We start from the raw sequence: 14249 nt of genomic DNA on the forward strand, positions 1-14249 counted from the left end.
AAATTGAAAAAATCCAAAAAAAATTATTTTTCCCCCTTTTTTAACAGGAAAATGCCCAAATTTTTGGTTTGTTTTTTGCACCGACATAGCACTCTTTAAAAAAAAAAGAAACTGAGCAATATTATCGGGGAAAAGACATTGCTTTTCTCCACTTTCATTAAAAGCGCTTTGAATTAATTTAAAAATTTTCTCTATTTTTCAAAGAAAAAATTTTTGTTTTAATTTTAAATCAATTTTCCAAAGGGGGTCTCGGTTTCCCGGGGCAAGGGTTTAAAACATTGATAAGTTTAAAACTTACCAAACCCACTTTTCAAAAAAAATCTTTTCAAAAAAACATCATCAAAGTGAAAAATGCTAATGAATGGGCAAGGGCCCCTTTTATTTTTTTTCAACCCCTTTTTCCTCTTTTATCGGGGCCTTTTTCAGTCCCGGGTTAAAAAGGCCTGGTCCCCAAAGGGAAAAAGATCTTTTTAAAAATTTTTTGGTCGGGCCTGCCAATCCAAACCCCATTTTTTCGGCCCCGATCAGTGTGTCAACCCTTTTCCTCGTTTTGAGCGTTAATATGCCCCGAAAATCTCTTTTGTTAGGTGCGGAAAAATTTCGTCGCCCGGTGGAGTCCCCCCCCCTTTTTTCAACCTCTGCTACTTCCTCCTTTTTTTGAAAAAGGGGGTCCCAGGTCTCTGATCTCCTTTTTTGCTTTTGTTTAAGGTCGGGCCCCTTTTCGGATTTTCGGGGGGTCTCTTAGGGGGCCTGCAAACCCGGGTTTTTTTGGTTGTCCCTTCTCCAGCCCCAAAAGGAGAGCCTGGGTTTTTTTTTGGGATCCCTTTTATTTTTATCCGCTTCTTTTTAGGTTTTGTCCTTTTTATCCCCTTTCCAGGATATTCTTTAGGAAAATAAATTAATTTTATATAAATATGTATATACTAAAAAATTTTTTTAAACACGAAAAAGCGGACTTTAATGAAGAGTTTTTTCATTTATTCATTGATTTCTTTCCCCAAACCGCTGTGAATTTTTTTTGTTTAAACCTAAATTTTTTTTCTAAATTTTTTTAAAATTTTTTGGGGTTTAAAATTTGGTTTCAAGAGTTCAAAAACCTTAACTCCCAAAAATTATCTTTTAAATTATTGTTATTTTCCCGTTGGGTTTGGGCTCGTCCTTTTGGTTTAATTTTCCCCAAAATTTGTCCAAATTGGGGGACACTCCACGCTTTTTGGGGTTTCCGAGGCCCCGAACAACTGTCACCCGGCCCCAAAAAGTCAAGTATGGGAGTTGTCGACCCATCTGCAATACGTTTTTGCCAACCCCCGGGCCCCGTCCCCCTTGGCATTGTCTTTTTTTTGCCCCCAAAAAGAACAATTTTTAATTTTAAAGGTAATTATTAAAAAAAATCCTTCAAAATTAAGAAGTAAAATTGAATTTGTTGAAAATAACTGTTAGGCGCAAAAACAAGGAATAACAATAATTTAATCCCAGGAAAAATTTAAACAACAAAACACAGAAATATTTAATTTTGTTGTTTTGGGGAATTTAACCTTTTGCATTTAAATAAATTTCACTCACTTCAAGCTCACTTGTTTTTTTTTTAATCATTCTAGAATCGACCAAAAATTCTTTGAAAAAAAACAAATTATAACAAAATTAAAAAGTTGGCTCTTCCCAAAACCAAAAAATTATCTTTTGGATAAGTCCATTTGGATTAGCAGCAGAGCCCGGGGGATTTGGTCTTTAGAATTCAGTCCAACCATTTGCTTTCTTTTTTAAGTTAAATTTTTTTTGAAAGATCCAAAAAAAACCCTTTGATGTAATAAATATATTTATTATATTCATGTATAATTTAAAAATGATAATCAAAATAAACTTATTTTTTCTCCTTTATAACCTTTTAAAACGCCAATTTTTGGCTTTGTTTTGTGCAGGGAATAATTAAATAATAAAAGAAAGGCAAAAACCGAAACGTACTGTTTTTTGCCCACTTCTCATTGAGAGCGCTTAGCATTATTGGAAAAGTTTTCTTTTGAAAAGAAAAAAAATTTTTGGGCAACGCTTTAAATCAACTTATCCAAAGTGTCGTTTGAAAAGTTAAAAACTTTTTGATAAAATTTAACACTCACAACTTTTTTAAAAAAAAATTTTTCAAAAATCATCATAAAAGTAAAAAGGAAAATGAATGGTAATGGGGGGGTTGGGCCGCATTTATTCACCCCCTTTCCCCTCTTCATGGGGCCTTTTTTCGTCCCGGTTAAAGGGCTGGTAAAAGCAGAAAAGCATTTTTTTGGGGCCGTCGGAGCCTCAATTCCCAGCCAAAAGGGGCCTGTCGCATCAGTGTGTCATTACCCCGAGCGTTATATATGCCCTGACCTCTTTTTTTTGGGTGCTGGTTTTTAAAGTCTCCATATTTTGGGCATTTTTACAGCCCTCTGCACTTCCCGTTAAAGGGAGCAGGTCCCGATCCTTTGGTTTTTTTGTCTTAAGGTCCCCAATTGGGATTGGGGGGTCGTCTTGGTACTCGCAGAAACTGGCTTTTGTGGATTGTCCCTTCTCCAGCTCTAGTAGTAGAGCCTCGGATCTTGTTTTGCGGATCCCTTTGATTTTTACCTCCGCTTCTCTTAGGTTTTTGCTCCTTTTGATCCTTGCTACGGATATTCTTGAGGACCTCGGCGTAGCTGTTTCCTTCTGCTGGCTTAATGATTATGGCCTCCGATTGTCGTTTGGGCCTTCTTTTTGCTCTCTGATTTGAGACGGTATTCTTCCCTTGTTGTCCTCCTCTTTTGGTTTTTTGTTTTCCGTTCCTTCGGTTGTGAGTGTCTTCTTTTCCTTTTTGGGCAAGACTTTCTGCCACTGGCCGTCCTTTTCGCTTCTTGGTCGCACTGTTTCTCGAGGCTCCACTGGGCTTGTCGCCCGCCGCTTCGAGGTTGTTGGCTCTGGGGTCATGATCCGTCTGCTTAAAAGTCCGCGTCTTTTCTCATTTTCTGCGATGAGCCAGTTTCTGCGGTAACTCTTCATTACATCAAAGAGTTCGTCCAACTGTGCCGCCCCGTTCTTGACATCCAAGCTGACGTTCTTTTGCTTTGCCATCGCCGTCTATGATTTGAACGATACTCTTACATTTTCCAAAGATTCCTCTTCTAATCGTCTCATTTGAGTGATGTACTCCTGTTTCGGTGAGTTTTGAGGTCCTTCTGTGATGGTAACTGGGGTGCTCTTCCCTTCTCTTTTGCTGGTGGTTCCTGTGTGACAGGAGTTTCTTTTGAGCAATTTTTCTCCCGCTTTTTCGACTTGCTTGGGAGTGATGGTCAGTATAGGGGATCTAAGCATCCTACTACTTCTGCGGAACACGGTCCCATATTCCTCGTCTCGAGCATCTTTGTTTTGTTCTTTATGTGATTCCTTCTGTTGGTGTTTTTGTTGTTGTTGTGGTGTACTCATTTTAGATCTAGTGGGTCTCCGCTTCAAGCCGCTATCTCCGCACGTTGTAACAGTTGCCCTTTATGAACCCCGTGGTTATCTATGCAAGCAGGGAGGCCACGCTAGGGTTGACACAAGTCCTTAGACCTTGTGTTCAGAGCCAGGTTCAGGCACGAATCAGGAGCTCGTCTCAACTGAACCTGTACGGCCAAAAAAAAAAATTTTTGGCGACGTGCATTGAACGTACTTGAAGACCTGCCAGGGTTTTAACGAGACGGAGGCGAGAGCAGTATTAGCCTGCCAGCCATTTCGGTAAGATGTCACTCTTACCTACTGAGGTGGTAGAATACTGCCCTCACCAGCCCTTTGTCAGACTAATCCATTATTTGTTTCCAGTATTCCATAATCAGAACCTTACTGGCCTCGATTCTGATGGGCGCTTGTCCAGGGTTTTTCGCCGTCGTCTGTGCACTTTTGGTGCTGCTTACTGTATGGTTCCCTCGTCGCTTTGTTGCCTCCCTCTCGTGGGTAGGTTCTCCCTCGGTGCAACCCCGGTGGGGGTTGTGTACGCTTATTTAAAGGCGGCATCTTCTCGCCTCTTCGCCGGAGGTTCATTGGGCATATTAGGCGTTTTGAGCCAAGCCCTCCTCTCCTGCAGCTCTTGGTCGGGGGCTGCATTTTACTATTCGCAGCTAACCTACTTAGCGTAGGCCGTCCACTATCCGCCTGCTGTGACCCCGGTAGTAGCCTGAGTTCAGCCCCACCCAAGATTATTTGTACACAATTATTATCACAGAATTAACAAAGTTTTTATAAGATGGGTATGAAATTAAAATCCACAACAGGAATAATATAAATTTTTAGTTTTTATTACTTTTACACTTTATTACATGAAGTCTTTCATTAGTTTTCTATAAAAATTAAAATAATATACATGAAGCAGAAAATACAATATATATTAATTAGGTGATTTAAGAATTTAATTTAGCTGAACATTTCTTAGTCTTTCATAGCATGTTGCACTGACTATATGTAATTTTTGTAGATATTGTTATCGCTTTTATTCGGCATCGCTCTATTTACGCACGATTTTCTCGTAAAGAAATATACCATATGTAAAAGCAACAACAAATTTATCGAGTTGAAATCGTACAGATTATGTTTTGTTTTCCATATTTTAGATAACTTGAAGGGTTCAGATAACAAAAAGAAATACAATTTCCTTTATCTTTGGTTTTAAAATATATAACATGAAATTAATTGTAATAGCTGTGTTTTATTTGACCATCGTAAGATTTAGCTTATTTCATATTTTCACTTAAAAACGAAGTGTGTTGGCAATGCGGGCGGGAATAGTCAGCTGATATTCAATTTGTTTCAAAATGTCTGATGTCTGATGTGGAGAAAAAGTTAGTTTGAATTCTTCAATTCGTAAGCCTGATATTAAATTACTATATAAATATATTTATTTTGTTCATTTAATGGTATTCTTCTTCTTCTTAATTGGCGTAGACACCGCTAACGCGATTATAGCCGAGTTAACAACAGCGTGCCAGTCGTTTCTTCTTTTCGCTAAGTGGCGCCAATTGGATATTCCAAGAGAAGTCAGGTCCTTCTCCACTTGGTCCTTCCAACGGAGTGGAAACTCTGCTTCCCCGGGCGGGTACTGCGTCGAATACTTTCAGAGCTGGAGTGTTTTCATCCATCCAGACAACATGACCTAGCCAACGTAGCCGCTGTCTTTTAATTCGCTGAACTATATCAATGTCGTCGTATATCTCGTACAGCTCATCGTTCCATCGAATGCGATATTCGCCGTGGCCAATGCGCAAAGGACCATAAATCTTTCGCAGAATTTTTCTCTCGAAAACTCGTAACGTCGACTCATCGGTTGCTGTCATCGCCCAAGCCTCTGCACCATATAGCAGGACGGGAATTATGAGCGACTTATAGAGTTTAGCTTTTATTCGTCGAGAGAGGACTTTACTTTTCAATTGCCTACTCAGTCCGAAGTAGCACCTGTTGGCAAGAGCAATCCTGCGTTGGATTTCCAGGCTGACATTATTAGTGGTGTTAATGCTGGTTCCAAGCCAAGTCTCGAGGGCGACGACTGTTTGTTTGATGACAGGAGATATTTCGTTTTGCCCTCGTTCACTGCCAGACCCATTTGTTTTGCTTCCTTGTCCAGCCTGGAGAAAGCAGAACTAACAGCGCGGGTGTTGAGGCCGATGATATCAATATCATCGGCATACGCCAGCAGCTGTACACTCTTATAGAAGATGGTACCTTCTCTATTTAGTTCTTCAGCTCGAACTATTTTCTCCAGAAGCAGGTTGAAGAAGTCGCACGATAGGAAGTCGCCTTGTCTGAAACCTCGTTTGGTATCGAACGGCTCGGAGAGGTCCTTCCCGATCCTGACGGAGTTTTTGGTGTTACTCAACGTCAGTTTACACAGCCGTATTAGTTTTGCGGGGATACCAAATTCAGACATCGCGGTATAAAGGCAGCTCCTTTTCGTGCTGTCGAAAGCAGCTTTGAAATCGACGAAGAGGTGGTGTGTGTCGATTCTTCTTTCGCAGGTCTTTTCCAAGATTTGGCGCATGGTGAATATCTGGTCGGTTGTTGAAGCCACACTGATAAGGTCCAATCAGTTTGTTGACGGTGGACTTTAATCTTTCACACAATACGCTCGATAGAACCTGATATGCGATGTTGAGGAGGCTAATCCCACGGTAGTTGGCGCAGATTGTGGGGTCTCCTCTTTTATGGATTGGGCATAGCACACTTAAATTCCAATCGTTGGGCATGCTTTCGTCCGACCATATGAAGAAAGCTGATGCATGCTCCTTATCAGTTCTTCGCCGCCGTGTTTCAATAGCTCGGCCGGCAATCCGTCGGCCCCTGCCGCTTTGTTGTTCTTCAGGCGGGCAATTGCTATTCGAACTTCTTCATGGTCGGGCAATGGAACGTCTGCTCCATCGTCATCGATTGGGGAATCGGGTTCTCCTTCTCCTGGTGTTGTGCGTTCACTGCCATTCAGCAGGCTGGAGAAGTGTTCCCTCCACAATTTAAGTATGCTATGCTACTACAGGAGTATGCTCCGGCCTTGAAACCTTCTGTAAGCCGCCGCATTTTTCGTAGAATTTTCGAGCATTACCACTGTCGGCCAGCTTATCAAGCTCTTCGTACTCACACATTTCAGCCTCTTTCTTTTCTGTCTACAAATGCGTCTCGCTTCCCTTTTCAACTCTCGGTATCTATCCCATCCCACACGTATTGTGGTCGATCGTAACGTTGCGAGGTAGGCAGCCTGTTTTCTCTCCGCTGCGACACGGCACTCCTCGTCGTATCAGCTGTTCTTCTGCACTTTCCGAAAACCAATGGCTTCGGTTGCAGCTGTACGTAAGGAATTTGAAATGTCGTCCCACAGTTCCCTTATACCGAGTTGTTGACGAGTGCTCTCAGAGAGCAATAGTGCAAGCCGAGTAGAAAATCGTTCGGCTGTCTGTTGTGATTGCGGCTTCTCGACGTCGAACCTTCCTTGTGTTTGTTGGCGTGCGTTTTTTGCTGCACAGAGGCGGGTGCGAATCTTGGCTGCAACAAGATAGTGGTCCGAGTCGACGTTAGGACCTCGGAGCGCACGCACATCTAAAACACTGGAGACGTGTCTTCCGTCTATCACCACATGATCGATCTGGTTGGTAGTTTTCGATCCGGAGACAGCCAGGTAGCTTGATAAATCTTCTTATGCTGGAATCTAGTACTACAGATAACCATATTTCGGGACCCGGCGAAGTCAATCAGCCTCAACCCAGTTGGGGAAGTTTCGTCGTGGAGGCTGAATTTACCGACCGTAGTGCCAAAGATACCTTCTTTGCCCACCTTGGCGTTAAAGTCGCTAAGCACGATAAGCGCGCTCCAAGCGCTCATAGAAGGCATCTTTGGTCACCTCGTCCTTCTCTTCCGTCGGGGCATGGGCGCAAATCAGCGATATGTTGAAGAACCTTGCTTTGATGCGGATTGTGGCTAGACGTTCATTCACCGGAGTGAATGATAATACTCGGCGACGGAGTCTCTCTCCCACCACGAATCCCACACCAAACTTGCGCTCCTTTGTTTGGCCACTGTAGTAAATGCCACAAGGACCTACTCGTCTCTATCCTTGTCCCGACCATCACATTTCTTAGACGGCGGTGATGTCAGGGCAGCTGCACCTTCCCAATTAAGGGACCGGACATTACAGGTATTGGGCAATATGTCCTTGGCATATTTGTTGACTTCAAGGGGGCGCTTGATTACCTAAGCTGGGGTCGAGTGGTGCAACGGCTGGAGGAGCTTGGCTGTCCGGAAATTACTCTTTGGCGGAGTTATTTTTCGGACAGAAAGGCCTTTCTTGTCGGCATGAATGGGAGTGTGGAGATCGGAGTTGTTCGAGGCTGCCCGCAGGGTTCCATCTGTGGTCCATATATTTGGAACCTTATGATGGACACTCTGCTTGGGCAGCTCGAGCCACTCTGTAAATGTTGTGCGTATGCGGACGACCTTCTTCTTATGGTTGAAGGTCGCTCGAGAGCGGAGTTAGAACGGGCGGGAGGAGATCTCTTAGAGATCGTTAATTCTTGGGGTTTAGGTGTGGGGGTCGACATATCGATGGACAAAACGGTGGCAATGCTGCTGAAAGGTAGATTGTCATCGGGTCGTCCACCGATTGTCCGTGTGAATGGGGTCAGCATCAGATACGTGACGCAAGTCAAATATCTGGGACTGACCATGAGTGAAAGGATGTGTTTTACTCCACACTTGGCGAAAGTGAAGGAGCGATTGCAGGCAACTGTAGGCAAAATACGACGGATTTTGAGGAGCGATTGGGGTCTCGGACGTCGTGCTGTCCGCACCATATATCGTGGCTTGTTTGTGGCCTGTGCCACTTATGGAGCCCCTGTATGGTGGGAGACAGCCACGACTGTCTGGGGTTCTCAAAAACTCCTCTCAATCCAGCGTTGCATGATGCTTGCATGTTTGCCTGTATGTCGCACCGTCTCAACGGATGCGATGCAGGTTTTGTTAGGTGCACCCCCTCTTGACCTGATTGTCATATAGTGTGCTGTTGCATTCAGGTTAAGAAGGGGCTTGAGTGTGTCATTGCTGCGGAATGACTGGATTTCCGACGATGATGTGGAGAGGGAGGGATATCTAGGGAGCAAGAGGCTCCTAGATGATAGGGTTAGGTGTAGGTGGCAAGAACGTTGAGACAATAGTCCTAACGGCCGAGTGACGTACGAGTACATTCGGGACGTGGGGTTCGTTGTGGATAACCCAGACTTCAGATTCTGTCTGAGTCTGGGTTTCCTTCTTACGGGGCATGGGCCTCTGAATGCATTTTTGCAGCAGAGGCACCTTTCGGATACGTCGGGGTGTTTTTGTGGGGCAGTTTTAGAAAACTGGTCGCATTTAATTGCGGAGTGCCCGATGTACTCGGACATTAGGGATCTGGGTGGTATGGGGATTAGCTGGACTGATGGACGATTAGATGTTAGTGGTATGATCTCCACTAGTCGGAATACCGAACAGCTAGGGTCGTATGCGCGTGAATTATTTAAGCGGCGAAGGCGGTTAGCTGGAAATTAGGGTTTTAGTTTCTGTATGATTGGTGTGTGTAAGGGATGTGTGTATGGGGTCCAACCCCTGGCCACCAGTCCAGAGCCGTATGGAAGCTCAACTGGTAGTAGTTTCGGCTACGAGGTCTGACCGGAGACTTACTTCTGGTACCACGGGGAGCAGGAGCCCTTGGAGTTCGCTCCAACCTGCTCGTGCGGACTGGCCCCTCGGGGAGTATCGTGGTGGTTGTGGTTAAAACCCAAATCGCGGGAAGAACTGACTTGTCAGTTCAATGTGGAGTTGCATTGCAACCGGGTGCCGGACCCAAAGCACGGCAGAGGTTTTAGATGGGCCTCGAACCCTACCAAGGTGGTTAGTGTGTCCATTCCACACTGCCAATTGGTACTGAAAATGCTTAGCATTCTCAGGGCGCTGATCAACGCATTGATTTGATCCGCTGTGCTTTTGAGCGCCGTGGAGTAAGGCTGTCGTCAGCAGGTGCCCACGTAAAACACACCGGACGTTACCCAGAGGATACTTGGTCAAAGACCGGAAGTAGTGAGTTGCTTGAGCCATGTGTAAAAGAATCGTTTCTGGCCACTCCCAAGTGAATGGCGATCAGGGACCTTTCCTCACTTGCGTGAACTTCTACACATGACTCCTTCCTTTGATGGTATTAATACAAACAAATTATAAAATGTTCATATTCCTATTAATTTTAACTTAAACAAAACAAATAATTTTGTAATTTTTGTTTGTTTAGATTTTCATCTGTCAAAATGAACTTTATCGTTATTGCTAACTACTTTTTTTTTGATAAATCATAGCTATTGTGAATGAAAACAAGAAAAAACGGTAACTTCGGCTGCACCGAAGCTAATATACCCTTCACCGGTGCATTTCTTTTAGTAACTATGTGTTCAGTTTGTATGGAAGCTATATACTATAGTAATCCGATCTGAACAATTTTTTCGGAGATTATATTATTACCTTAAGCAGTAATCCATGTTCAATTTCGTGAAGATACCACGTCAAATGGGAAAGTTTTCCATACAAGCGCTTGATCCCGATCGTTTGGGTTGTATGGTAACTATATGATATAGTGAGCCGATCTGAACAATTTCTTCCGACATTACATTATCTACATGAACAATAACTCATACCAAATTTCGTAAAGATAAATATATCGTTGAATGAGGAAGTTTCTCAACCAAGCATTTGATTCCGATAATTCAGTTTGTATGGAAGCTATATGTTATAGTTAACCGATCTGAACAATTTCTTGGGAGATTGCATTGTTGCCTTAGAAAATAACCTGTGCCAACTTTTGTGAAAATACATTGTCAAATGTGAAAGTTTTCCATACAAGAACTTGATTACGATCATTCGGTTTGTATGGCAGCTATATGTTATAGAGGTTCGATGTCGGCAGTTCCGACAATGAGCAGCTTCTTGAAGAGAAAACAACGTTTGCAAAATTTCAAAACGATATCTTAAAATCTGAGGGAATAGTTCGTATATATACAGACAGACGGACGGACAGACAGACAGACGGACATGGCTCAATCGACTCAGCTCAACATACTGATCATTTATATATGTATATACTTTATAGAGCCTCCGATGCTTCCTTCTGGGTGTTACAAACTTCGTGACAAACTTAATATACCCTGTTCAGGGTATGATTCGCTACTCTCCAACTCTATGCTAATCGAAGATAGCAACAATTTAAAACAAGTAAAGAAGGGCCAAGTTCGGGTGTCACCAAACATTTTATACTCTCGCATGATAAAGTGATAATCGAGATTTCATTATCCGTCATTTCCATATTTTTCAAATACCGTATTTGTGTAAAGTTTTATTCCGCTATCATCATTGGTTCCTAATGTACTTATATATTATACAGAGAAGGCATCAGATGGAATTCAAAATAGTGTTATATTGGAAGAAGGCGTGGTTGTTAACCGATTTCACCCATATTTCGTACATGTCATCAGAGTGTTAAGAAAATATCATATACCGAATTTCATTGAAATCGGTCAAGTAATTCCTGAGACATGGTTTTTGGTCCATAAGTGGGCGACGCCATGCCCATTTTCAAGTTTTAAAAAAAGCCTGGGTGCAGCTTCCTTCTGCCATTTCTTCCGTAAAATTTAGTGTTTCTGACGTTTTTCGTTAGTCGGTTAACGCACTTTTAGAGATTTTCAACATAACCTTTGTGTGGGAGGTGGGCGTGGTTATTATCCGATTTCTTCCATTTTTAAACTGTATATGGAAATGCCTGAAGGAAACGACTCTATAGAGTTTGGTTGACATAACTTAGTAATTTCCGAGATATGTATGTACAAAAAACTTAGTAGGGGGCGGGGCCACTCCCACTTTTCCAAAAAAAAATACATCCAAATATGCCTCTCCCTAATGCGATTCTTCGTGCCAAATTTCACTTTAATATCTTTATTTGTGGCTTAGTTATGACACTTTAAAGGTTTTCGGTTTTCGCCATTTTGTGGGCGTGGCATTTGCCCATCTTCGAACTTAACCTTTGGTATATATAACCCTATATCTACTTACAAACAACCGTTATGTGAACAAAACTATAATACTCGCCTTAGCAACTTTGTTGCGAGAGTATAAAGATCAAGGGTTTCTATGAAAGTTGCGTTAGATATCGAACAATTAGTTAGGAATTAAACCATCAGAGCACAATATGTTTTTTTAAATTGTGACGACCTAGGCCTTCAACGTGTCTAACCCTCAATAACTAAATAACTCAATAGAAAAATCATTATTACGACTTATTGCTTTTTTAGATATTCAATCTTCGAGGCAATCACATCCTTAGACAGACGTTATACATAAGTTTATGTGACATTTAAATACAAAAATTTTACTTTCCATCCGAAAAATAAGAATATCTATAATAAATTTAAAATTTTCTACATTTTAAGACTTTGAGTGCTCTTTAATCGTAATAACACCGAATTTTTGCATCGGTGTGACTATAGAAACATGACAACATTATTTCACACTGGAGTCCAATAGACAGTCATTCAAGTGGACTGCGCACATGATGAACCGGTTCTCAAGAGTGGAAAGACGAAAAAGTCGACAAGGTTATGACATCAGTCTTTTGGGATATACGTGGTATAATCTTCATCGACTGATTACTGAGCAAGTTATAATCCATTGCACTGAATACTTGGTTGCAGTTCTATTCTACTATTCTAAATACTTAGAAATTGTATTATTTTTAATACTAACTAATAACAATACTTAGTACATTGTACATAGTCAGCCAGCGCTTGCAATGAAAGCGGAAAAAACATTAGAAACCTCAAAAATAACAATATTTCTTCACTATTTAATGAATCTTATTATACATACTTGTATGTATAAACCTTCTTCTTCAATCACTCTATCTATTAAAGAAAACCGTATCAAAATACGTTGCGTAGTTTTAAAGATTTATATTTATTTTATATTATGTATTTATATTGAAATTATTGAGAGACACTTGGTTAACAAATATTTGTAAATCTTTACAGCTCAGGAACCTAAATGGAGTTTGGAGCGACGTGAGTCGTCGGGTCACTTGGTTTGGCGGAAGGAGTCTCCCAGTTCTAAAGTACGTTTTCGTTTTGATGTTGAAGTATTGGAATTTGAGAAACATCCCCATGAAGATATTGAATACAAAAAAGGCGGATATTCTGCTAGCAATATTACTTCAACTATAGCACTCTGTGCTACATGTGTTGCGGCGGTGGCTATTAGCGTTTTTTTACCATGGTATCTTATGGATAAGGCGCTATCAAGGGGTTCATAGTTTTATACTTTTATGGTGCATTTGAATTTTATACATATATTTAATCCTATATTTACACGTCAATATTGTTCTAGACCGAGGGAACGAAAATGTATACACGTTGGCCATTTTATGCGAAGTTATACTTATCGAATCCATTTACGTGAAGAGAAACCCGCTCTGTGTTATCGTGCGATAGAAAATAGGTTGATACACATCATCGGAACAGCATAAATAACAATTTCAATTAAAAATTTCGAACATGTAATAAAACTTACCAGATAGAATAAATTTAATGACTCGCAAATTTATATATATGAATTTACGCTTAAATATTTATATGTCAAACATTATAATTAGTATTGTACAAAGATAAGTGCCTTAAAATTAATTAAGAAATATTTGAAAAACATTATTAGAATTTATATTCATTTTAAAACTAGTGAGATTAATCTGTGATCTTAAAAGCATCGCCCAATATCAATATTCACCGATGCTGTAGACTTATTAAATATTGGTATTTTAAGTGCTATATGATTTTCAATAAATAAAATCTTTTATTTACTGTACACAACTTAATAATATATGAAATTTTATTCGACAACTTCTTGTTTAACAACCTTTTGGAAAGAATATGATTAATAAATCAGAAGTTGGCCAAAACTAAGAAAAAAAAAATCTGAAAAGTAAACTAATAATTGATTTCGAAATACATGATAGATAATAATAAAATATTTATCCACTTGGCACTTAAAGGATCGTCAATGAAATTTTCGAGAAATCGATTTTTTTTGTTGCATTATCGGATACACTATAATAAACATTCTCTCGGATTTTGAAATCGAAATTCAAATTATTAAGGTCGCTAGAAAGGAAACAGAGTGGGGAACGTTGCAACTCCAATCTTTAAACTCAGAATGGTGTTTTTCAAAACGGTTTCCACTCTCACATGAAGAGTTTTGATATGAGTTTATCTAGTTCCAATTTGGAGAGAACATTTTTAACGTTATTCGCTATGGAAGCTTTTCTTTTTTTTTTTTGGAATTTCCCTATTTTTTTTACGAAAAACTGTCGAAAAAATGGGCCAAATTCGACACTTTTTGTTTAAACAACCGCCTTTTTGTCTAATTAAAAAAAAAACACAAACACAAATCTTATCTGAGTTTGCATTATGAACGCATTTTTTGTTTTAGATTATATTACAATATGGCCATTGGCTAAGTTAAATTACTATAGAACCTTTTAAATAAGTGCTATTTATGAATCAATCGAAATTCAGTGAGTGCGGTCACAAAACGTAGTGAGCGCGATTACAGGTAGTGCGAGTATAGTCGAAAAGTGTACTTGCATTTTTTGTCCTTGCATTTTTGTAAACATATTATCGTGTGTAATAAAAAGCGAAAATGCAAAAACAAAACCCCCACATAATGGTTAGTGAGAA

General features: G+C 40.5%; 1 protein-coding gene across 10 annotated transcripts in view; it reads left to right on the forward strand.

Moving 5' to 3' along the window:
* The window catches only part of LOC126763961 (uncharacterized), a 74483-nt gene extending 61093 nt beyond the window's left edge, over positions 1 to 13390 (forward strand). For all 10 annotated transcript variants that reach the window (XM_050481733.1, XM_050481735.1, XM_050481739.1 and 7 more), the window contains 2 exons: positions 12552 to 12844; positions 12904 to 13390. In XM_050481733.1, the coding sequence (XP_050337690.1) occupies positions 12552 to 12829 (278 nt within the window). In that variant the 3' untranslated portion in view covers positions 12830 to 12844; positions 12904 to 13390. The remainder of the gene's footprint in view (positions 1 to 12551; positions 12845 to 12903) is intronic.
* The last annotated feature ends 859 nt before the right edge of the window (positions 13391 to 14249 follow it).

The sequence above is a fragment of the Bactrocera neohumeralis genome, unplaced genomic scaffold (assembly GCF_024586455.1).
Source record: "Bactrocera neohumeralis isolate Rockhampton unplaced genomic scaffold, APGP_CSIRO_Bneo_wtdbg2-racon-allhic-juicebox.fasta_v2 cluster09, whole genome shotgun sequence".
Lineage (NCBI taxonomy): Eukaryota > Metazoa > Arthropoda > Insecta > Diptera > Tephritidae > Bactrocera > Bactrocera neohumeralis.